Source organism: Taurulus bubalis (assembly GCF_910589615.1).
Source record: "Taurulus bubalis genome assembly, chromosome: 6".
Lineage (NCBI taxonomy): Eukaryota > Metazoa > Chordata > Actinopteri > Perciformes > Cottidae > Taurulus > Taurulus bubalis.
In genome coordinates this window covers 672,551-700,000 of record NC_136594.1, presented here as the reverse complement: position 1 = coordinate 700,000, position 27,450 = coordinate 672,551, and the positions used below count along the sequence as shown (strand labels likewise).

Genomic DNA, 27,450 nt, shown 5'->3' with positions numbered 1-27,450 from the left:
GACATGAGACATGAGACAAGAGACAAGAGACAAGAGACATGAGACGTTAGACATGAGACATGAGACGTTAGACATGAGACATGAGACATGAGACGTTAGACATGAGACATGAGACGTTAGACATGAGACGTTAGACATGAGACGTTAGACATGAGACATGAGACGTTAGACATGAGACGCTAGACATGAGACGCTAGACATGAGACATGAGACATGAGACGTTAGACATGAGACATGAGACGTTAGACATGAGACATGAGACATGAGACGTTAGACATGAGACATGAGACTTTAGACATGAGACTTTAGACATGAGACGTTAGACATGAGACGTTAGACATGAGACATGAGACATTAGACATGAGACGTTAGACATGAGACGTTAGACATGAGACATGAGACGTTAGACATGAGACATGAGACGTTAGACATGAGACATGAGACATGAGACGTTAGACATGAGACATGAGACGTTAGACATGAGACATGAGACATGAGACGTTAGACATGAGACAAGAGACAAGAGACATGAGACGTTAGACATGAGACGTTAGACATGAGACATGAGACATGAGACGTTAGACATGAGACGTTAGACATGAGACGTTAGACATGAGACGTTAGACATGAGACGTTAGACATGAGACATGAGACATGAGACATGAGACGTTAGACATGAGACGTTAGACATGAGACGCTAGACATGAGACGCTAGACATGAGACATTAGACATGAGACATGAGACGTTAGACATGAGACATGAGACGTTAGACATGAGACATGAGACGTTAGACATGAGACATGAGACATGAGACATGAGACGTTAGACATGAGACATGAGACATGAGACGTTAGACATGAGACATGAGACATGAGACGTTAGACATGAGACGTTAGACATGAGACGCTAGACATGAGACGCTAGACATGAGACATTAGACATGAGACATGAGACGTTAGACATGAGACATGAGACGTTAGACATGAGACATGAGACGTTAGACATGAGACATGAGACATGAGACGTTAGACATGAGACGTTAGACATGAGACGTTAGACATGAGACATGAGACGTTAGACATGAGACATGAGACGTTAGACATGAGACGTTAGACATGAGACGTTAGACATGAGACATGAGACATGAGACGTTAGACATGAGACGTTAGACATGAGACGCTAGACATGAGACGCTAGACATGAGACATTAGACATGAGACATGAGACGTTAGACATGAGACATGAGACGTTAGACATGAGACATGAGACGTTAGACATGAGACATGAGACATGAGACATGAGACGTTAGACATGAGACATGAGACATGAGACGTTAGACATGAGACTTTAGACATGAGACGTTAGACATGAGACGTTAGACATGAGACATGAGACGTTAGACATGAGACATGAGACGTTAGACATGAGACATGAGACGTTAGACATGAGACATGAGACGTTAGACATGAGACATGAGACATGAGACGTTAGACATGAGACGTTAGACATGAGACGTTAGACATGAGACATGAGACATGAGACGTTAGACATGAGACATGAGACGTTAGACATGAGACGTTAGACATGAGACGTTAGACATGAGACATGAGACATGAGACGTTAGACATGAGACGTTAGACATGAGACGCTAGACATGAGACGCTAGACATGAGACATTAGACATGAGACATGAGACGTTAGACATGAGACATGAGACGTTAGACATGAGACATGAGACGTTAGACATGAGACATGAGACATGAGACATGAGACGTTAGACATGAGACATGAGACATGAGACGTTAGACATGAGACTTTAGACATGAGACGTTAGACATGAGACGTTAGACATGAGACATGAGACGTTAGACATGAGACGTTAGACATGAGACGTTAGACATGAGACAAGAGACAAGAGACATGAGACGTTAGACATGAGACATGAGACGTTAGACATGAGACGTTAGACATGAGACATGAGACATGAGACGTTAGACATGAGACGTTAGACATGAGACGCTAGACATGAGACGCTAGACATGAGACATTAGACATGAGACATGAGACGTTAGACATGAGACATGAGACGTTAGACATGAGACATGAGACATGAGACGTTAGACATGAGACATGAGACATGAGACGTTAGACATGAGACATGAGACATTAGACATGAGACGTTAGACATGAGACGTTAGACATGAGACATGAGACATGAGACGTTAGACATGAGACGTTAGACATGAGACATGAGACGTTAGACATGAGACATGAGACGTTAGACATGAGACATGAGACGTTAGACATGAGACGTTAGACATGAGACATGAGACGTTAGACATGAGACGTTAGACATGAGACATGAGACGTTAGACATGAGACATGAGACATGAGACGTGAGACGTTAGACATGAGACGTTAGACATGAGACGTTAGACATGAGACATGAGACGTTAGACATGAGACATGAGACATTAGACATTAGACATGAGACGTCAGACATGAGACGTTAGACATGAGACATGAGACATGAGACATGAGACGTTAGACATGAGACATGAGACGTTAGACATGAGACATGAGACATGAGACTTTAGACATGAGACGTTAGACATGAGACGTTAGACATGAGACATGAGACATGAGACGTTAGACATGAGACGTTAGACATGAGACGTTAGACATGAGACATGAGACATGAGACGTTAGACATGAGACGTTAGACATGAGACATGAGACGATAGACATGAGACGATAGACATGAGACGTGAGACATGAGACTTGAGACGTTAGACATGAGACGTTAGACATGAGACGTTAGACATGAGACATGAGACGTTAGACATGAGACGTTAGACATGAGACATGAGACATGAGACGTTAGACATGAGACATGAGACGTTAGACATGAGACGCTAGACATGAGACATGAGACGTTAGACATGAGACGTTAAACATGAGACATGAGACATGAGACGTTAGACATGAGACTTTAGACATGAGACGTTAGACATGAGACGTTAGACATGAGACGTTAGACGAGACAAACAACGATCAACCCTGATTGGCAGAGACTCGTCGACTCGACATGAGACATGAGACGTTAGACATGAGACGTTAGACATGAGACATGAGACGTTAGACATGAGACGTTAGACATGAGACGTTAGACATGAGACATGAGACATGAGACGTTAGACATGAGACTTTAGACATGAGACGTTAGACATGAGACGTTAGACATGAGACGTTAGACATGAGACGTTAGACGAGACAAACAACGATCAACTCTGATTGGCAGAGACTCGTCGACTCGACATGAGACATGAGACGTTAGACATGAGACGTTAGACGAGACAAACAACGATCAACTCTGATTGGCAGAGACTCGTCACATCAAAGATGTTCTATGAAGTTTAGACCTCAGCATTTCTCCGTGTCCCTCTGATCTCAGAAACGCTGCCGGTCAGCTGCTCCGCTCTTTATTTCTCCTCCATGACTTATTGAATTATTGACTTATTATTGACTCATTGACTTATTGATTTATTGAATTATTGAAAGGCGTAATAATCGCGTGACACAACAAATCAATAATGAAATTCGTTGCCAACTCTTTTGATAATCAATTTTTATCGATTTTATCGATTCGTTGTTGCAGCCCTACTTTGTACTTTACAGTTTATACTTTACAATTTATACTTTACACTTTACAGTTTATAATGTATACTTTATACTTTACAATTTACACTTTACAGTTCATAATGTATACTTTATACTTTATACTTTACAATTTATACTTTACAATTTATAATGTATACTTTACAGTTAATAATTTATACTTTTTACTTTACAATTTATACTTTATACTTTACAGTTTATAATGTATACTTTTGTATTATTTTGTATTCCTTTATAAGAGTAACTCACTACTATTCTGTTCTATTTCGCACTAGTTTTACTCTATTCTTCATACATGTTCATATTTGTATGTTTTTTACTTTCTTTCTGTTGTAATATTTCATGAAAGCATGACTAAAGTTTAGTCTTCATTCACTAAGAACCTGGTGGTCCTTTAGCAGTTTAATTAATACTCATTATCATATTGTATTATTATGGGAGGAGGAGGAGGAGGAGGAGGAGGAAGATGAGAAGGAGGAGGGGCCGGCCCTCCTCCTCCTCCTCCTCCTCAGAGAGACGGCGCCAGCAGCGGAGGATCGTGCCGCACCCTTTTCTGTCCCCGCAGCGCAGATCACTCCGCACAGGTAACAACCCGCCCAAAGTAGACCGGAAGCGGGACTCGCGCGCACAGGTGACGGACTCTCCATCGGCACCGGGTCCAAAGGGTCGAGCCGCGGGACGGTAGCAGAGCCAGCCGGTCCGGTTCCACCTGGACCTTCCAGGCGGACTTCAGGTGCGCTGGGCTCACCTCGGACCAGGACCCGGATGTAACCGGACCCACCTTCAGCACCGAGGTGAGTTGTGGGTCTTTTCCTCCTGGAGCCAGTGGCCGGGTCCGACCCGCGGGACGCGGCGGGTGTTGGGTCGAGGCTGCGGAAGGTCAGCGAGAGCCCGCTGGCCCCAGGTCCCATGAGGCGTTCGAGGTCCGACCCAGAGTCCGTTCAAAGTCACTCCGTGTTCACCTGAGTGCGTTCAGGTGACCGCGCAGGTCGTGAGTTCTCCAGTTACCTGTGAACGCGGCACAGGGTGCAGGAGGAGTACTGCTGTGTACAATTACACACACACACAGATACAAGTACACACACAGATACAAGTACACACACACACAGACACAAGTACACACACACAGATACAAGTACACACACACTGATACAAGTACACACACACACACACACACGTCCATCCAGTTTACTGAGAATATCTGTCCAAATATTGATCTGAATATTTCTTTCTGTCTGTCTTTCTTGTGCTTTTAGCAACACGAGGACTAAACTAGAATAGTTGAGATGATGATGATGATGTCACGTGATCAGTCTAATACATCTTCATCATCATCTTCATCATCAGAGCTTTAGTTCAGACGTCGTCCTGATAAATCTCATTTAAGTTTTAATTCAACTTCTTTTGTTCATTGAAATGTTTGTTCGTAGAAAATATGATATACATACTATATATATATATATATATATATATATATATATATATATATAAATATATATATATATATATATATATATAATGAACGTTGGGTTGATAAATGAAGTCTAACGGCTGTCTGTGGTTCTTTGGTCTCAGAGGAACGCTGCAGGTTTCTGGTGGTTCCACTTCCTCTGGTGCAGCTGCTCGTGTTCCTGAAGCGTCTGGTTTCATGTGTTGAGTTTGCTCTCTGAATAGCAGGTCGTCTGTCTCTGTGGGAACCCGGCCCGTGGGAACCCGGCCCGTGGGAACCCGGCCCAGGGGAACCCGGCCCAGGGGAACCCGGCCTTCACCCAATGTCAGCTGGGATTGTCTCCAGCGCCCCCGACCCTGAATAGGAAAAGGTTCTGATAATAGAATGGACGGTCGTTGGAAAAAAGATAAATATATTGAATATAATATTGCACTAGTAGTGGCTAACATGTTGCCTCACAGCCAGAGGGGCCGGGGGTTCGAATCCCGGTCTGGCAGGTCCTCCTGTGTGGAGTCTCCATGTTCTCCCTGTGTCAGCATCAGAAACACACGAGGGCAAAGGGCAAAACTGCCCCTAAGAAATATAATTTTGCCCCTGATATCACTAGAAGAGGGGCAAAAAAATGCCCTCACAATTTCCTCTAATAATTATGATAATTTAATGGACTTAGAAATTAGAAATGCGCCGTTTAAATCAACTGTCTGGACGTCCTGTCACTCGTAGCGCCGCTGCTCGCATAGCTGTTGCGCAACACACAGGACAACATGCCACGCGCTGCTCAAAGACGTTAGGAAAAGCATCAAATGGCTGCTGTCCTCTAGCAGCGCTGCTGTCCTCTAGCAGCGCGGCTGTCTCCTAGCAGCGCTGCTGTCCTCTAGCAGCGCTGCTGTCCCCTAGCAGCGCTGCTGTCCCCTAGCAGCGCTGCTGTCCTCTAGCAGCGCTGCTGTCTCCTAGCAGCGCTGCTGTCCTCTAGCAGCGCTGCTGTCCCCTAGCAGCGCTGCTGTCCCCTAGCAGCGCTGCTGTCCTCTAGCAGCGCTGAAGCGCCGTCATTCAGACGCACTTCCTCGCGTGACATCCAGCTATCTGTGTGCTACGGATAATATTATGAACCAGACACGAGGGCGCTTGACATTCTGATGTTTTTGGGATTTCCACAACAGTACAAAGCAGAACGAGTGGGTATTTCCATGGTGGAAGGCTAAATGAAGCCTGCACAGAGATAAGCCCCGCCCCCTCTCCGGCGCATGCAGCTCAATGACGACATTGATGACGTGTTGGTCAGTTTGTCTGCGTGACATCACATTTTGCTGCAATAACAATGATTGCAGTGAGATGAAACTTGATCTTCTGAGATACAATATGTTGAAGTTTTCCTTTGGGGACGATTTGCGGTGGAAAAAAGGGAATAAATCTCAATACTCAATATATCGCAATATAAAATAGAACCGTGGACCTCTGGTCATTCCCACCCTAGTAGGTACAACATGATTAAGGTAACAAAACAATCAATAAATATAATTTTGAATTATAAAAAAAGAAATAGAAAAGTTATAATTGTTAATAGTACATTACAAAATGTAATAACAATGAATTACCACAAAGAAATAAGAATAAAATGTAATATGATTGATTTATGCTTTGTTTGTTCTTTTGTTCAAAAAGTCTAAGAGACACTTTGAATCTGTAGACTACTGCCTCAGTCTTATTGTTGCCATTTGATGACTATTGCTCATATACTGTGAGCCTAAATAACTATATTTATTATTGTAACAAAGATTAAATGTTATTTCACAAGTTTCAAAAAGTGCCCCCAATTTTTATTGAAATGCCCCTGGATCTCAGTCTGTGGGGAAAACATTGCCCCCTAAAATATATGTACATTTCCTACCCTGGTCAGCGTGGGTTCCCTCAGGTTCCTCCCAGTCTAAAGACATCAGAGGTTAGCTGGACTCTAAAAGCCTGTAGGAGTGAATGTGACATGAATGGTTGTGTCTATGAGCCCTGAGACAGACTGGTCACCGGTCCAGGTGGACCCGGTCCAGGTGGACCCGGTCCAGGTGGTCCATTTGTAAACATTAAATAAAAGTGAAATAAATCACAATCACAGTTCTTAGAAATAAAGAATACTCTACATTTCTATCTGAATTGGTTCTAAATGTTTTATATAATAATAAAATACATGACAAACATAAAATAATCTCATTTTATTAACAAGTTAAGGGATTCAGTTTCCGTGAGACTTCAGTGTTTCTAAACGCTGCAGCAGAAACGCAAGAGGAAGTAAGTCTCACACGGGGACTCACTTCCTGTGTGAGACTCACACACTTATCATCATGACCCTTGTTGTAACCTATGTATAATGATGTTTATATTGTATTATGATGTGATTATTAATATAAATATACGGTATAGTTATTATCACCATTAGTATTCTAATCTGTATCATTCGCTTATGCACCCTGCAGTCTTGACTTGTTTCCTTGTTTCCTTTCCTCAAACCTTTTCTCGTGTCTCGGCGTCTCTACATTCTTCTGTTGGTGGTTTTGTACTCCTCCTGTGTGTGTGTGTGTGTGTGTGTGTGTGTGTGTGTGTGTGTGTGTGTGTGTGTGTGTGTGTGTGTGTGTGTGTGTGTGTGTGTGTGTGTGTGTGTGTGTGTGTGTGTGTGTGTGTGTGTGTGTGTGTGCGTGTGTGTGCGTGCGTGCGTGGGTTATGTTACATAGCTGGATTGCGTAATAGCGAGGTGTGTCTCTTCTGTTTCCATTGAACACCTCGTTTCTCTCAGGAACACAGGAGAAAGTGCGAGGCAGCGCTGGGGCCCTGAACGCACCACGTTTACGATTAGAGGAGCTGAGCTTTGTGATGGTGACATCACGGTTGAGGATCCTGTCGGGACGTGTCGGTCCGGATCGATGAGGTTCCTCTGCGCTCCGACCTGTCTAACAGAGGACGTCATGAAAAGATTCCACAGGAGAGTCGGAGAAACAAGCCCTGAAATATCTGCTTCGTGATAATGATGAATAAAGAAGGGCCAGTGGTGGAATCACCAGAGGCCCCACGATGCGACATTATCACAATAACCAAGTCACGATGACCAAGTCACGATGACCAAGTCACGATGACCAAGTCACGATGCGACATTATCACGATGACCAAGTCACGATGCAACATTATCACAATAACCAAGTCACGATGACCAAGTCACGATGACCAAGTCACGATGACCAAGTCACGATGCGACATTATCACGATGACCAAGTCACGATGCAACATTATCACGATGACCAAGTCACGATGCAACATTATCACGATGACCAAGTCACGATGACCAAGTCACGATGCGACATTATCACGATGACCAAGTCACGATGCAACATTATCACGATGACCAAGTCACGATGACCAAGTCACGATGCGACATTATCACGATGACCAAGTCACGATGCAACATTATCACGATAATCAAGTCACGATGACCAAGTCACGATGACCAAGTCACGATGCGACATTATCACGATGACCAAGTCACGATGACCAAGTCACGATGCGACATCACGATGACCAAGTCACGATGCGACATCACGATGACCAAGTCACGATGCGACATTATCACGATGACCAAGTCACGATGCGACATTATCACGATAACCAAGTCACGATGACCAAGTCACGATGACCAAGTCACGATGCGACATTATCACGATGACCAAGTCACGATGACCAAGTCACGATGCGACATCACGATGACCAAGTCACGATGCGACATTATCACGATGACCAAGTCACGATGCAACATTATCACGATGACCAAGTCACGATGACCAAGTCACGATGCGACATTATCACGATGACCAAGTCACGATGACCAAGTCACGATGCGACATTATCACGATAACCAAGTCACGATACAACATTATCACGATGACCAAGTCACCGTGCGGCATTATCTCGATAACCAAGTCACGATACGACATTATCACGATGACCAAGTCACGATACAACATTATCATGATAACCAAGTCACGATGCAACATTATCACGATAACCAAGTCACGATACGACATTATCACGATAACCAAGTCACGATACAACATTATCATGATAACCAAGTCACGATGCAACATTATCACGATGACCAAGTCACCGTGCGGCATTATCTCGATAACCAAGTCACGATACGACATTATCACGATGACCAAGTCACGATACGACATTATCACGATAATCAAGTCACGATACAACATTATCATGATAACCAAGTCACGATGCAACATTATCACGATAACCAAGTCACGATACGACATTATCACGATAACCACGATACGACATTATCACGATGCGACATTATCACGATAACCAAGTCACGATGCGACATTATCACGATAACCAAGTCACGATGCGACATTATACCGATAACCAAGTCACGATGCGACATTATCACGATAACCAAGTCACGATCCGACATTATCACGATAACCAAGTCACGATACGACATTATCACGATGACCAAGTCACCGTGCGACATTATCTCGATAACCAAGTCACGCTATGATATTATTACGATAACCAAGTCACGATACGACATTATCATGATAACCAAGTCACGCTATGATATTATCCCGATTACCAAGTCACGATGCGACAATATCACGATGACCAAGTCACCATGCGACATTATCACGATAACCAAGTCACGATGCGACAATATCACGATGACCAAGTCACCATGCGACATTATCACGATAACCAAGTCACCATGCGACATTATCACGATAACCAAGTCACGATACAACATTATCACGATACCAAGTCACGCTATGATAATAACCCGATAACCGAGTCACGATACGACATTATCACGATAACCAAGTCACGATGCGACATTATCACGATAACCAAGTCACGATGCGACATTATCACGATAACCAAGTCACGATGCGACATTATCACGATAACCAAGTCACGATACGACATTATCACGATAACCAAGTCACGCTATGATATTATCCCGATAACCAAGTCACGATGCGACATTATCACAATAACCAAGTCACGATGCGACATTATCACGATAACCAAGTCACGATGCGACATTATCACGATGACCAAGTCACGATGCAACATTATCACGATGACCAAGTCACGATGCGCAATATCACGATTACCAAGTCACGATGACCAAGTCACGATGCGACATTATCACGATGACCAAGTCACGATGACCAAGTCACGATGCAACATCACGATGACCAAGTCACGATGCGACATTATCACGATGACCAAGTCACGATGCGACATTATCACGATGACCAAGTCACGATGCGACATTATCACGATGACCAAGTCACGATGCGACATTATCACGATGACCAAGTCACGATGACCAAGTCACGATGCGACATTATCACGATGACCAAGTCACGATGCGACATTATCACGATGACCAAGTCACGATGCGACATTATCACGATGACCAAGTCACGATGCGACATTATCACGATAACCAAGTCACGATACAACATTATCACGATGACCAAGTCACCGTGCGGCATTATCTCGATAACCAAGTCACGATACGACATTATCACGATGACCAAGTCACGATACGACATTATCACGATGACCAAGTCACGATACGACATTATCACGATGACCAAGTCACGATACGACATTATCACGATAATCAAGTCACGATACAACATTATCATGATAACCAAGTCACGATGCAACATTATCACGATAACCAAGTCACGATACGACATTATCACGATAACCACGATACGACATTATCACGATGCGACATTATCACGATAACCAAGTCACGATGCGACATTATCACGATAACCAAGTCACGATGCGACATTATACCGATAACCAAGTCACGATGCGACATTATCACGATAACCAAGTCACGATGCGACATTATCACGATAACCAAGTCACGATGCGACATTATCACGATAACCAAGTCACGATACGACATTATCACGATGACCAAGTCACCGTGCGACATTATCTCGATAACCAAGTCACGCTATGATATTATTACGATAACCAAGTCACGATACGACATTATCATGATAACCAAGTCACGCTATGATATTATCATGATAACCAAGTCACGCTATGATATTATCCCGATAACCAAGTCACGATGCGACAATATCACGATGACCAAGTCACGATGACCAAGTCACGATGACCAAGTCACGATGCGACATCACGATGACCAAGTCACGATGCGACATTATCACGATGACCAAGTCACGATGCGACATTATCACGATGACCAAGTCACGATGACCAAGTCACGATGCGACATTATCACGATGACCAAGTCACGATGACCAAGTCACGATGCGACATTATCACGATAACCAAGTCACGATACAACATTATCACGATGACCAAGTCACCGTGCGGCATTATCTCGATAACCAAGTCACGATACGACATTATCACGATGACCAAGTCACGATACGACATTATCACGATAATCAAGTCACGATACAACATTATCATGATAAACAAGTCACGATGCAACATTATCACGATAACCAAGTCACGATACGACATTATCACGATAACCACGATACGACATTATCACGATGCGACATTATCACGATAACCAAGTCACGATGCGACATTATCACGATAACCAAGTCACGATGCGACATTATACCGATAACCAAGTCACGATGCGACATTATCACGATAACCAAGTCACGATGCGACATTATCACGATAACCAAGTCACGATCCGACATTATCACGATAACCAAGTCACGATACGACATTATCACGATGACCAAGTCACCGTGCGACATTATCTCGATAACCAAGTCACGCTATGATATTATTACGATAACCAAGTCACGATACGACATTATCATGATAACCAAGTCACGCTATGATATTATCCCGATAACCAAGTCACGATGCGACAATATCACGATGACCAAGTCACCATGCGACATTATCACGATAACCAAGTCACGATGCGACAATATCACGATGACCAAGTCACCATGCGACATTATCACGATAACCAAGTCACCATGCGACATTATCACGATAACCAAGTCACGATACAACATTATCACGATACCAAGTCACGCTATGATAATAACCCGATAACCGAGTCACGATACGACATTATCACGATAACCAAGTCACGATGCGACATTATCACGATAACCAAGTCACGATGCGACATTATCACGATAACCAAGTCACAATGCGACATTATCACGATAACCAAGTCACGATACGACATTATCACGATAACCAAGTCACGCTATGATATTATCCCGATAACCAAGTCACGATGCGACATTATCACAATAACCAAGTCACGATGCGACATTATCACGATAACCAAGTCACGATGCGACATTATCACGATGACCAAGTCACGATGCGACATTATCACGATGACCAAGTCACGATGCAACATTATCACGATGACCAAGTCACGATGCGACATTATCACGATGACCAAGTCACGATGACCAAGTCACAATGCGACATTATCACGATGACCAAGTCACGATGACCAAGTCACGATGCGACATCACGATGACCAAGTCACGATGCGACATTATCACGATGACCAAGTCACGATGCGACATTATCACGATGACCAAGTCACGATGACCAAGTCACGATGCGACATTATCACGATGACCAAGTCACGATGCGACATTATCACGATGACCAAGTCACGATACGACATTATCACGATAATCAAGTCACGATACAACATTATCATGATAACCAAGTCACGATGCAACATTATCACGATAACCAAGTCACGATACGACATTATCACGATGACCAAGTCACGATACGACATTATCACGATAATCAAGTCACGATACAACATTATCATGATAACCAAGTCACGATGCAACATTATCACGATAACCAAGTCACGATACGACATTATCACGATAACCACGATACGACATTATCACGATGCGACATTATCACGATAACCAAGTCACGATGCGACATTATCACGATAACCAAGTCACGATGCGACATTATACCGATAACCAAGTCACGATGCGACATTATCACGATAACCAAGTCACGCTATGATATTATTACGATAACCAAGTCACGATACGACATTATCATGATAACCAAGTCACGCTATGATATTATCCCGATTACCAAGTCACGATGCGACAATATCACGATGACCAAGTCACCATGCGACATTATCACGATAACCAAGTCACGATGCGACAATATCACGATGACCAAGTCACCATGCGACATTATCACGATAACCAAGTCACCATGCGACATTATCACGATAACCAAGTCACGATACAACATTATCACGATACCAAGTCACGCTATGATAATAACCCGATAACCGAGTCACGATACGACATTATCACGATAACCAAGTCACGATGCGACATTATCACGATAACCAAGTCACGATGCGACATTATCACGATAACCAAGTCACGATGCGACATTATCACGATAACCAAGTCACGATACGACATTATCACGATAACCAAGTCACGCTATGATATTATCCCGATAACCAAGTCACGATGCGACATTATCACAATAACCAAGTCACGATGCGACATTATCACGATAACCAAGTCACGATGCGACATTATCACGATGACCAAGTCACGATGCAACATTATCACGATGACCAAGTCACGATGCGCAATATCACGATTACCAAGTCACGATGACCAAGTCACGATGCGACATTATCACGATGACCAAGTCACGATGACCAAGTCACGATGCAACATCACGATGACCAAGTCACGATGCGACATTATCACGATGACCAAGTCACGATGCGACATTATCACGATGACCAAGTCACGATGCGACATTATCACGATGACCAAGTCACGATGCGACATTATCACGATGACCAAGTCACGATGACCAAGTCACGATGCGACATTATCACGATGACCAAGTCACGATGCGACATTATCACGATGACCAAGTCACGATGCGACATTATCACGATGACCAAGTCACGATGCGACATTATCACGATGACCAAGTCACGATGCGACATTATCACGATAACCAAGTCACGATACAACATTATCACGATGACCAAGTCACCGTGCGGCATTATCTCGATAACCAAGTCACGATACGACATTATCACGATGACCAAGTCACGATACGACATTATCACGATGACCAAGTCACGATACGACATTATCACGATGACCAAGTCACGATACGACATTATCACGATAATCAAGTCACGATACAACATTATCATGATAACCAAGTCACGATGCAACATTATCACGATAACCAAGTCACGATACGACATTATCACGATAACCACGATACGACATTATCACGATGCGACATTATCACGATAACCAAGTCACGATGCGACATTATCACGATAACCAAGTCACGATGCGACATTATACCGATAACCAAGTCACGATGCGACATTATCACGATAACCAAGTCACGATGCGACATTATCACGATAACCAAGTCACGATGCGACATTATCACGATAACCAAGTCACGATACGACATTATCACGATGACCAAGTCACCGTGCGACATTATCTCGATAACCAAGTCACGCTATGATATTATTACGATAACCAAGTCACGATACGACATTATCATGATAACCAAGTCACGCTATGATATTATCATGATAACCAAGTCACGCTATGATATTATCCCGATAACCAAGTCACGATGCGACAATATCACGATGACCAAGTCACGATGACCAAGTCACGATGACCAAGTCACGATGCGACATCACGATGACCAAGTCACGATGCGACATTATCACGATGACCAAGTCACGATGCGACATTATCACGATGACCAAGTCACGATGACCAAGTCACGATGCGACATTATCACGATGACCAAGTCACGATGACCAAGTCACGATGCGACATTATCACGATAACCAAGTCACGATACAACATTATCACGATGACCAAGTCACCGTGCGGCATTATCTCGATAACCAAGTCACGATACGACATTATCACGATGACCAAGTCACGATACGACATTATCACGATAATCAAGTCACGATACAACATTATCATGATAAACAAGTCACGATGCAACATTATCACGATAACCAAGTCACGATACGACATTATCACGATAACCACGATACGACATTATCACGATGCGACATTATCACGATAACCAAGTCACGATGCGACATTATCACGATAACCAAGTCACGATGCGACATTATACCGATAACCAAGTCACGATACGACATTATCACGATGACCAAGTCACCGTGCGACATTATCTCGATAACCAAGTCACGCTATGATATTATTACGATAACCAAGTCACGATACGACATTATCATGATAACCAAGTCACGCTATGATATTATCCCGATAACCAAGTCACGATGCGACAATATCACGATGACCAAGTCACCATGCGACATTATCACGATAACCAAGTCACGATGCGACAATATCACGATGACCAAGTCACCATGCGACATTATCACGATAACCAAGTCACCATGCGACATTATCACGATAACCAAGTCACGATACAACATTATCACGATACCAAGTCACGCTATGATAATAACCCGATAACCGAGTCACGATACGACATTATCACGATAACCAAGTCACGATGCGACATTATCACGATAACCAAGTCACGATGCGACATTATCACGATAACCAAGTCACAATGCGACATTATCACGATGACCAAGTCACGATACGACATTATCACGATAACCAAGTCACGCTATGATATTATCCCGATAACCAAGTCACGATGCGACATTATCCCGATAACCAAGTCACGATGCGACATTATCACGATAACCAAGTCACGATGCGACATTATACCGATAACCAAGTCACGATGCGACATTATCACGATAACCAAGTCACGATCCGACATTATCACGATAACCAAGTCACGATACGACATTATCACGATGACCAAGTCACCGTGCGACATTATCTCGATAACCAAGTCACGCTATGATATTATTACGATAACCAAGTCACGATACGACATTATCATGATAACCAAGTCACGCTATGATATTATCCCGATAACCAAGTCACGATGCGACAATATCACGATGACCAAGTCACCATGCGACATTATCACGATAACCAAGTCACGATGCGACAATATCACGATGACCAAGTCACCATGCGACATTATCACGATAACCAAGTCACCATGCGACATTATCACGATAACCAAGTCACGATACAACATTATCACGATACCAAGTCACGCTATGATAATAACCCGATAACCGAGTCACGATACGACATTATCACGATAACCAAGTCACGATGCGACATTATCACGATAACCAAGTCACGATGCGACATTATCACGATAACCAAGTCACAATGCGACATTATCACGATAACCAAGTCACGATGCGACATTATCACGATGACCAAGTCACGATGCGACATTATCACGATGACCAAGTCACGATGCGACATTATCACGATGACCAAGTCACGATGACCAAGTCACGATGCGACATTATCACGATGACCAAGTCACGATGACCAAGTCACGATGCGACATTATCACGATAACCAAGTCACGATACAACATTATCACGATGACCAAGTCACCGTGCGGCATTATCTCGATAACCAAGTCACGATACGACATTATCACGATGACCAAGTCACGATACGACATTATCACGATAATCAAGTCACGATACAACATTATCATGATAACCAAGTCACGATACGACATTATCACGATAACCACGATACGACATTATCACGATGCGACATTATCACGATAACCAAGTCACGCTATGATATTATCCCGATAACCAAGTCACGATGCGACATTATCACGATAACCAAGTCACGCTATGATATTATCCCGATAACCAAGTCACGATGCGACATTATCCCGATAACCAAGTCACGATGCGACATTATCACGATAACCAAGTCACGATGCGACATTATACCGATAACCAAGTCACGATGCGACATTATCACGATAACCAAGTCACGATCCGACATTATCACGATAACCAAGTCACGATACGACATTATCACGATGACCAAGTCACCGTGCGACATTATCTCGATAACCAAGTCACGCTATGATATTATTACGATAACCAAGTCACGATACGACATTATCATGATAACCAAGTCACGCTATGATATTATCCCGATAACCAAGTCACGATGCGACAATATCACGATGACCAAGTCACCATGCGACATTATCACGATAACCAAGTCACGATGCGACAATATCACGATGACCAAGTCACCATGCGACATTATCACGATAACCAAGTCACCATGCGACATTATCACGATAACCAAGTCACGATACAACATTATCACGATACCAAGTCACGCTATGATAATAACCCGATAACCGAGTCACGATACGACATTATCACGATAACCAAGTCACGATGCGACATTATCACGATAACCAAGTCACGATGCGACATTATCACGATAACCAAGTCACAATGCGACATTATCACAATAACCAAGTCACGATACGACATTATCACGATAACCAAGTCACGCTATGATATTATCCCGATAACCAAGTCACGATGCGACATTATCACAATAACCAAGTCACGATGCGACATTATCACGATGACCAAGTCACGATGCGACATTATCACGATGACCAAGTCACGATGCGACATTATCACGATGACCAAGTCACGATGCAACATTATCACGATGACCAAGTCACGATGCGACATTATCACGATGACCAAGTCACGATGACCAAGTCACAATGCGACATTATCACGATGACCAAGTCACGATGACCAAGTCACGATGCGACATCACGATGACCAAGTCACGATGCGACATTATCACGATGACCAAGTCACGATGCGACATTATCACGATGACCAAGTCACGATGACCAAGTCACGATGCGACATTATCACGATGACCAAGTCACGATGCGACATTATCACGATAACCAAGTCACGATACAACATTATCACGATGACCAAGTCACCGTGCGGCATTATCTCGATAACCAAGTCACGATACGACATTATCACGATGACCAAGTCACGATACGACATTATCACGATGACCAAGTCACCGTGCGACATTATCTCGATAACCAAGTCACGCTATGATATTATTACGATAACCAAGTCACGATACGACATTATCATGATAACCAAGTCACGCTATGATATTATCCCGATAACCAAGTCACGATGCGACAATATAACGATGACCAAGTCACCCTGCGACATTATCACGATAACCAAGTCACGATGCGACAATATCACGATGACCAAGTCACCATGCGACATTATCACGATAACCAAGTCACCATGCGACATTATCACGATAACCAAGTCACGATACAACATTATCACGATGACCAAGTCACGATGACCAAGTCACGATGCGACATCACGATGACCAAGTCACGATGCGACATTATCACGATGACCAAGTCACGATGCGACATTATCACGATGACCAAGTCACGATGACCAAGTCACGATGCGACATTATCACGATGACCAAGTCACGATGACCAAGTCACGATGCGACATTATCACGATAACCAAGTCACGATACAACATTATCACGATGACCAAGTCACCGTGCGGCATTATCTCGATAACCAAGTCACGATACGACATTATCACGATGACCAAGTCACGATACGACATTATCACGATAATCAAGTCACGATACAACATTATCATGATAACCAAGTCACGATACGACATTATCACGATAACCACGATACGACATTATCACGATGCGACATTATCACGATAACCAAGTCACGCTATGATATTATCCCGATAACCAAGTCACGATGCGACATTATCACGATAACCAAGTCACGCTATGATATTATCCCGATAACCAAGTCACGATGCGACATTATCACGATAACCAAGTCACGATGCGACATTATCACGATAACCAAGTCACGATGCGACATTATCACGATAACCAAGTCACGATACGACATTATCACGATAACCAAGTCACGCTATGATATTATCCCGATAACCAAGTCACGATGCGACATTATCACGATAACCAAGTCACGATGCGACATTATCACGATGACCAAGTCACGATGCGACATTATCATGATAACCAAGTCACGATACGACATTATCACGATAACCAAGTCACGCTATGATATTATCCCGATAACCAAGTCACGATGCGACATTATCCCGATAACCAAGTCACGATGCGACATTATCACGATAACCAAGTCACGATGCGACATTATCACGATAACCAAGTCACGATGCGACATTATCACGATGACCAAGTCACGATGCGACATTATCACGATAACCAAGTCACGCTATGATACTATCCCGATAACCAAGTCACGATGCGACATTATCACGATAACCAAGTCACGCTATGATATTATCCCGATAACCAAGTCACGATGCGACATTATCACGATAACCAAGTCACGATGCGACATTATCACGATAACCAAGTCACGATGCGACATTATCACGATAACCAAGTCACGATACGACATTATCACGATAACCAAGTCACGATGCGACATTATCACAATAACCAAGTCACGATGCGACATTATCACGATGACCAAGTCACCATGCGACATTATCACGATAACCAAGTCACGATGCAACATTATCACGATGACCAAGTCACGATACGACATTATCACGATAACCAAGTCACGATGCGACATTATCACGATGACCAAGTCACGATACGATATTATATATCTGTTGTTATGAAGTACGGAAGTTCCATTCATTTATATTGTGGTGCGTTCAAGCTACATTCAGTAAAAATGAGAATTTGACATAGTTTTGCCAAGAAACATAATATAATTCTGTAGTTTGAAGGAGATGTCTTCACATATAAAATAGGTATTAGAGATACTGTGAGCTGTTGAAGCACATTATACTTTATTAGCACTAATCATGACTGAGAGGGATCCTCCTCTGTTGCTCTCCCTCAGGTTTCTTCCTGTTTTCCCTGTGAAAGGGTTTTTACTATCTTTATTCAGGGAGTTGTTCCTGATCCGATGTGAGGTCCCGGGACAGGATGTTATGTTACAGACTGTAAAGTCCTCCGAGGGGAGTTTGTAATTTTGGGCTATTCGGAATAAACTGAATTGAATCTGTTCATTAAAGAAAATACAATCTTTTATTTCTTAATCATTTGAATTATGTTTGTATGTAAATAACCACCATAGGGGACTTGAAGTAAAAGGAAACAGTTTGATATGTTAATTTATTTTTTGTATTCTTTCATTTTTTGGCCTATTCGTGATAAACTGTAAAACCTTCCTTTGACAATAATCGTAATTATCAAATAATACAACGGTGGGGGTCTGGATCTGAACCGGTCTGTTCCGGCCGATATGGATCGTCAACCATAAAGTCATAAAGTGTCATAAAGTACCATGAAGTACCATACAGTATTATAAAGTATCGTCAGCGGTAAAACGTGGTCGGGATCTCTAAATGTTCTCTTTAACTGAATGTCTTTATTGATCGTCGTTCTTTAACTGAATTTCGATGTTCCCACAGAACCCAGACTGATCCGGTTCCTCTGATGGCGTGCCGCTCGGCCCCCCGCCAGAGAGGACGAGTCTGAACCCCTGACCCCTGACCCCGTCTGCAGCGCCGCCCGGAGCCTCAACATGGACACCGACACTGACGACGTGGACGGCTGCTTCCGCAACCGCTCCGTCAGGTTCTTCTACGAGAAGAGCGGCAAGAACATCAGCGACCACTGGCGCAACCGCGACTACGTGATCGTGACTCTGGGCATGGCGGTCTGCTTCATCGTCATCTTCTCCAACCTCCTGGTCATCGGCGCCATCCTGAAGAACCGCCGCTTTCACTTCCCCATCTACTATCTGCTGGGGAACCTGGCTGTGGCCGACCTCTTCTCAGGTACGACGGGGAACCGGGTCCTCGAGATCCGGTCTCGGTTGGGTCAGAAAGCGTCAAGTGTCTGGTAGAAGGTGATGAAAAGGAGACGCTTGATTCTCATAACAGGGTGCGTTTGATTCTCTCTATGGCCGCTGCCAACGGGGACGCCTGTTTTAACTAACAGGGTGCGTTTGATTCTCTATCTGGCCGCTGCCGACAGGAACGCCTGTTTTTAAATAACAGTTTGCGTTTGATTCTCTATCTGGCCGCTGCCGACGGGAACGCCTGTTTTAACTAACAGGGTGCGTTTGATTCCGCCTCCCGCTGCAGGAAGCGCCGGTCATGTGACCATTTGAACAAAAACATAAATCGGCTAAAGCGAATTATTCATTTTCGATTAGTGTCATTTTAAAAGTTACCGTGAGGAACCTTCATGGAGGGGAGGTTCTGGCGCCCCCTGTGGACTAAAGTGGTAGTGCTCTGAGCACCAGGGTTCCTTTAGAAAACCTCATATAGAGGATCAGGACTACACTGAGTCTGGTTCAGGACCAGGGAGAAGTTCCTCAGTGTGACTACGTTCTACTTGGTGGACCCTGGAGGAACCAGGTCTTTGGTTCCGTACTCGGTCCACTGGATTTGAGGACGAGCGTCACTGCAGAACGTCTCCGTGAAACAACCGAAAACTGACAAATACTGTTGTTGGGACATTTTCTACAAATGAAAAACATGACACACACACACACACACACACACACACACACACAGGATGAGTCATGTAACTTCTCATCTGGACAACAGATGAGATGTTGAGAAACATCAGTGATGGTAGATTATTGTGTCATGAAGACGTCGTCATTGGCCTCGTGTGACCTTTTACTTTGTTGTAGTAATTTATCTGAATTTATTCTAGTCTATCACCAACACTACATTTTACTAGATTACATGTGAACGCATCATGAGAACATTATCATGTACCTTCATCCAGTACTCATTTTCACTGAGCAGAGCCTGAACGCATCATCATGTAACTGAAGTGAACCTCCGCTGGTTCTCCGTTAGCGGTGATGCTAACATTTCTAGCTCGCCTCCTATTGGTTCTCTGTTAGCGGTGCTGCTAACGTTACTAGCTCTCCTCCTGTTGGTTCTCCATTAGCGGTGCTGCTAGCGTTACTAGCTCTCCTCCTGTTGGTTCTCTGTTAGCGGTGCTGCTAACGTTACTAGCTCTCCTCCTGTTGGTCTAAAGGTTAGGTGACTTTACAGGTAGACTTGGTTTGCAGTAGAGAGCGAGTCATCCATACACAAACATTACAACAAACACAGACAACGAGACAAAGCTACAGATCAGACTAAACACTGATTGGTTGTTTACAAAGTCACATGATCAGAGACTAGAGAAACATCATGATGTCCTGGTCACATGATCTACTGGATGCTGGAGGAGAACCTTTATTCACTCTGACGGTGAACGCTAACCGTTCGTTACACCTGGAGGTAAAACGCCGCTGACCTCGTGAGGCCGGCGTGTTGCGTTCAAAGACACGAGACTGATGATTGAATACATTTCAATGGAAAATCTGACCTCCTATCATTTACAATACAACAGAACACCACTCCAGCTGGTCACCCTTCACTATGTCTTTACAAACATGACACCACCCATTCTATTAATATAAACATTTCTGTCTTTTTTAGTCTGAAACCCAATTGAAAACCCGCGTACATGCATACATATAAATCTGCCCTCATCTATACTTTTTTTTTTAGATGAAATGGTAAACACAAACGCACACGGACACACACGGTACTTCAATACCCTGAATATATGATGTTTTGCTGGCTTGTATCTCACTGTTATGTCTATGTATTGTCTTTTTATTTTTACAATACCGTAAAAGTCAGGTTACACGCCGCTACTACCTTCGGTCAGTGTCCCCGTTAGCTCCCCGCTGTAGCCAGCTGACGCTCATGCTAGTGCTCCGCTAGCTCCCCGACAACCACCAAAGGTAGCGGGACCAGCCCCGGCTCGACACCCGACTCGGGCAGAGGAAACGCGGCCAGTAGCAGCTAGCAGCAGCGGGGAGCTAGCAGCAGCGGGGAGCTAGCAGCAGCGGGGAGCTAGCAGCAGTGCTAGCAGCATTGGGGAGCTAGCGCTGCTCCTAGCTTGCTACAGCGGGACACTGACGGCGGTAGGAGCGGCTTATAACCCGACTTCTACGGTGATTAGACCGGAGACTGACGCGTGTGTCCCCTGCAGGCGTCTCCTACCTCCACCTGATGTTCCACACGGGCCCCTGGACCATCAAGCTCACCAAGTACCGCTGGTTCGTGCGCCAGGGCCTGATCGACACCAGCCTGACGGCGTCCGTCCTCAACCTGCTGGCCGTGGCCGTGGAGCGCCACCAGACCATCTTCAACATGCAGCTGCACAGCAAGATGAGCGCCCGCCGCGTCTTCGTCATCATGGTCTTCATCTGGCTGGTGGCCATCCTCATGGGGCTGGTGCCCACCATGGGCTGGCACTGCCTGTGCGACCTGGAGAACTGCTCCACCATGGCGCCGCTGTACAGCCGCAGCTACCTGGTGTTCTGGGGCGTCCTGAACCTGCTCACCTTCTCCGTCATGGTGGCCGTCTACACGCGCATCTTCGTCTACGTGCGGCGCAAGAGCCGGCAGATGTCCCAGCACACGAGCCAGGCCAGGGTCCGGGAGACGGTGCTGGGCCTGATGAAGACGGTGTCCATGATCCTGGGTGAGGGGCTCACTCTCTCACTCTCTCACTCTCTCACTCACTCTCTCACTCACTCACTCTCTCACTCTCTCTCTCACTCACTTACTCACTCACTCACTCACTCACTCTCTCACTCACGCATTCACTCTCTCACTCTCTCATTCACTCACACACAATCTTTTTATCATTCAATTAAATTCCTCAGAGGTTTGCACTTCTTTCTGCCGTTGTAAAGTAAAACCCTGAGCGTGTCCTGACAGGGTGTGTGTGTGTGTGTGTGTGTGTGTGTGTGTGCGTGTGCGTGTGTGTGTGTGCATTCCTAAACTGCCTGATTGTGAGTGTTGTGATAATGAAATGTGATCCTTCAGACGAAGCCTCTCTGTCGCCTCCTGCTGGAGGGAACTGGTTCTAAAGGAGTAGAACCCGTTAGTATCGATGAGGGTCTCACTTATCGGTTCTGCTATTGTTTACACACACACACACACACACACACACACAGACTCTGTCTCTCCTGATCCCACCTCAGAGTCCTGACCCCCTGACCCCCTGACCCCCTGTCCCCCCAGGCTGCTTCGTGCTCTGCTGGACCCCCGGCCTGGTGATCCTGCTGCTGGACGGTCTGGGCTGCGACCGCTGCAACGTGCTGCAGTACGAGAAGTACTTCCTGGTTCTGGCGGAGTGCAACTCGCTGGTGAACCCGGTGATCTACTCCTTCAGGGACCGGGACATGAGGAGGACCTTCAAGGAGATCCTGTGCTTCCTGTGCCGGCGCCGCCGAGACCGGCAGAGCAGCTCCGGGGTCCACTTCAACACGGCGGAGCACGAGGTACTGAGCGAGAGCAGCGGGGCCACGGGAGCACCGGGGGGGCCCTAGACACGCCTCCTCCTGGTTACCACGGCAACCGCCTCCCAAAACACACACGCTTCTTCTAATGATGATAATAATAATAATTTATCAGCAGTGCATATGAAGCTGTGAAAACAATCGGCTCCATTAATAAATAACTATTTAGTCGTTAACTATGAAACTAATCTGCTGTTTTGATATCTTGTTGTGTTTCTGATCTTTTGTGAACAAACTACTGATTGGTGATTGGAGGAGCTGGTGGAACAGTTTGATTGGTTCTAAAACCACTAAAACCTTTTATCGTCTGTTTAACACTTTAGAGACGTTCTTCACTCTTCTTTGTCTGCGCATTTAAAATAATCCTGCTGCTGTTGTTGTTGTTGCTTTTGATTTATTTGTGTACGTTTGTTAAATGAATAAATGAATCTGATTGCTGCTTCGTCTCCGTGTCCATCGACTGAACCATGAACATGTTGCGTCATCGTCTCCACTTCCTGTCTCCTTCTGTCTCACTTCCTGTATCCTGTCTCCTTCTGTCTCACTTCCTGTTTCCTCCTGTCTCCACTTCCTGTCTCCTTCTGTCTCCTGTCTCCTTCTGTCTCACTTCCTGTTTCCTTCTGTCTCCACTTCCTGTCTCCTTCTGTCTCCACTTCCTGTTTCCTCCTGTTTCCTTCTGTCTCCACTTCCTGTTTCCTCCTGTCCAACCCTTGTGTCCTTGCATCCTTGTGTCCCTCATGTGTCCTACATGTCCTTGTGTCCTCTTCTGGTCTCCTATCCTCGTGTCCCTGCATCCTTGTGTCCTTGTGTCCCGCCATCCTTGTGTCCTCCTCTGGCCTTGTGTCCTTGTGTCCTCTGTCCTCGTGTCCTCTGCCCTCACACTCTCTGTCTCCTTGTCTGTAGAACTTTAAGTCTCGCGTCGCCGAGCCGTTGGACAGCAGCAACGGGACGCTTCTCATCCGCTCAGAGGACGCCGGCGCCTCAGAGACCTGACGGGGACTCGAACCCCCGGACACATGGAGACTCTGGGACTGTTCTTTTCAGAACTGAACAAAGTGTACGTCTCTTCTGATTTAAGGGACGGCAGGAATATGAGATCTGATCCAGACCTGTAGTCTTATAAATATGAGCTCTGATCCAGAAGGTCTGCAGGTCTCGGTTGTGCTTCCTGGACGTCTGACGGCTCTTGTATGCTGTGTCTCTATTATTTTGTCCACCCAGGAGGATCTGCCACCAGAGCTCAAGACCAGTTCTGCTGATGGAACCCAGTTGTTTGGGTCAAAGGTCACGTCTGAACGTGTTATTAATGCTGCAGAGCGTCTTCACGCTGAGATCAGCCCTATTGCTCTGGATGATTTGATTAATAATCATAAAGAAATCATTGATCTAAACGCCTCCCGTCAGTGATGACGTCACGTTGAGCCAACAATACTGCTCTCTATTCATGCTTTATTACCATGAATAGAGCATGAATAGAGCCTTAGTTACATAGTTCATGATTCTATTTCCATGTTTTTAACTGATATTTAAAGTTCATATGTGAATATTTGCCGTGTTTATGGATATTTTTTTCCTCCACAAAGTGGAAGATGCTCTGATTCAGTTTGTTCCCACAATGCAGCAGTTTTTTTTTTGCCTCCCTGCGCTGGGAAACGCCATCGTCAGCTGATCGTGACGTAAAACGTCTTCCATGATCACGTCGTACAGGTGTTGATATTAATATGATTTATGATACGTGTACGCTTGTTCGCCCAATTTAAAAACGGCATGAAGAGAAAATCAAGCTTCTCGTTCTTCATCAGGATCAAATCCAGAAATGTGTGATGCTGTTCTGTAAATATTAATATTACCTTCATGTTTCATTCACATTAAAGCTCTCAGAAACTCTCACGTCTCCTGGAAACTCTGGTTCTTCTGGTTCTTCTCCTGATCAGTCTTGTTCTTGTTTTGTTGTTCTTGTTCTTGTTATTCTTCTCCTTCTTGTTCTTCTGGTTCTGGTTCTTCTGGTACTTCTCCTTCTTGTTCTTGTTCTTCTCCTTCTTGTTCTTGTTCTTCTCCTTCTTGTTCTTGTTCTTCTCCTTCTTGTTCTTGTTCTTCTGGTTCTTCTCCTTCTTGTTCTTGTTCTTCTGGTTCTGGTTCTTCTGGTACTTCTCCTTCTTGTGCTTGTTCTTCTCCTTCTTGTTCTTGTTCTTCTGGTTCTTCTCCTTCTTGTTCTTGTTCTTCTCCTTCTTGTTCTTGTTCTTCTCCTTCTTGTTCTTCTGGTTCTTCTTGTTCTTGTTCTTCTGGTTCTTCTGGTTCTTGTTCTTGTTCTTCTGGTTCTTCTCCTTCTTGTTCTTCTGGTTCTGGTTCTTCTGGTACTTCTCCTTCTTGTTCTTGTTCTTCTCCTTCTTGTTCTTCTCCTTCTTGTTCTGGTTCTTCTGGTTCTTCTCCTTCTTGTTCTTGTTCTTCTGGTTCTTCTCCTTCTCCTTGTTCTTGTTCTTCTGGTTCTACTTCTGATCAGTCTTGTTCTTCTTCTTCTTGTTCTTCTCGTTATTCTTCTTTCTTGTTCTTCTTGTTCTTGTTCAATGGAGCAGTTTATGGACTTCATGTCGCTTTCAGGCTTGCTGCCAAAAACATAAATTTGTTGGATTCCACGACGCATGTGAACCACAAGCACAAGATTTCCTATGTTTTGATGGATATATATATATATATATATATATATATATATATATATATATATATATATATATATATATATATATATATATATATATCCTAGAACCAGTCACATTTAATTATAACAAAACAA

General features: G+C 44.3%; 1 protein-coding gene across 2 annotated transcripts; it reads left to right on the top strand.

Annotated features, from left to right (window-relative positions):
- The first annotated feature begins 4,281 nt into the window (after positions 1-4,281).
- Positions 4,282-26,531, top strand: lpar2b (lysophosphatidic acid receptor 2b). Of its 2 annotated transcripts, XM_079220150.1 has the most exons (5): positions 4,282-4,473; positions 20,740-21,108; positions 23,342-23,836; positions 24,382-24,641; positions 25,563-26,531. In XM_079220150.1, the coding sequence occupies exons 2-5, from the start codon at positions 20,853-20,855 to the stop codon at positions 25,650-25,652; spliced, it is 1,101 nt and encodes a 366-aa protein (XP_079076276.1). In that variant the 5' UTR covers positions 4,282-4,473; positions 20,740-20,852; the 3' UTR covers positions 25,653-26,531. The 2 variants fall into 2 exon arrangements, with proteins under 2 accessions (XP_079076276.1, XP_079076277.1); XM_079220151.1 differs by lacking the exon at positions 4,282-4,473 and having other exon boundaries at positions 20,667-21,108.
- The last annotated feature ends 919 nt before the right edge of the window (positions 26,532-27,450 follow it).

Coding starts and splice junctions, on each gene's coding strand:
- lpar2b (XM_079220150.1), top strand. CDS start 20,853: ATGGACACCGACACTGACGACGTGGACGGCTGCTTCCGCAACCGCTCC. Junction 23,837..24,381: donor GACGGTGTCCATGATCCTGG/GTGAGGGGCTCA, acceptor CTGTCCCCCCAG/GCTGCTTCGTGCTCTGCTGG. Junction 24,642..25,562: donor TCAACACGGCGGAGCACGAG/GTACTGAGCGAG, acceptor CCTTGTCTGTAG/AACTTTAAGTCTCGCGTCGC.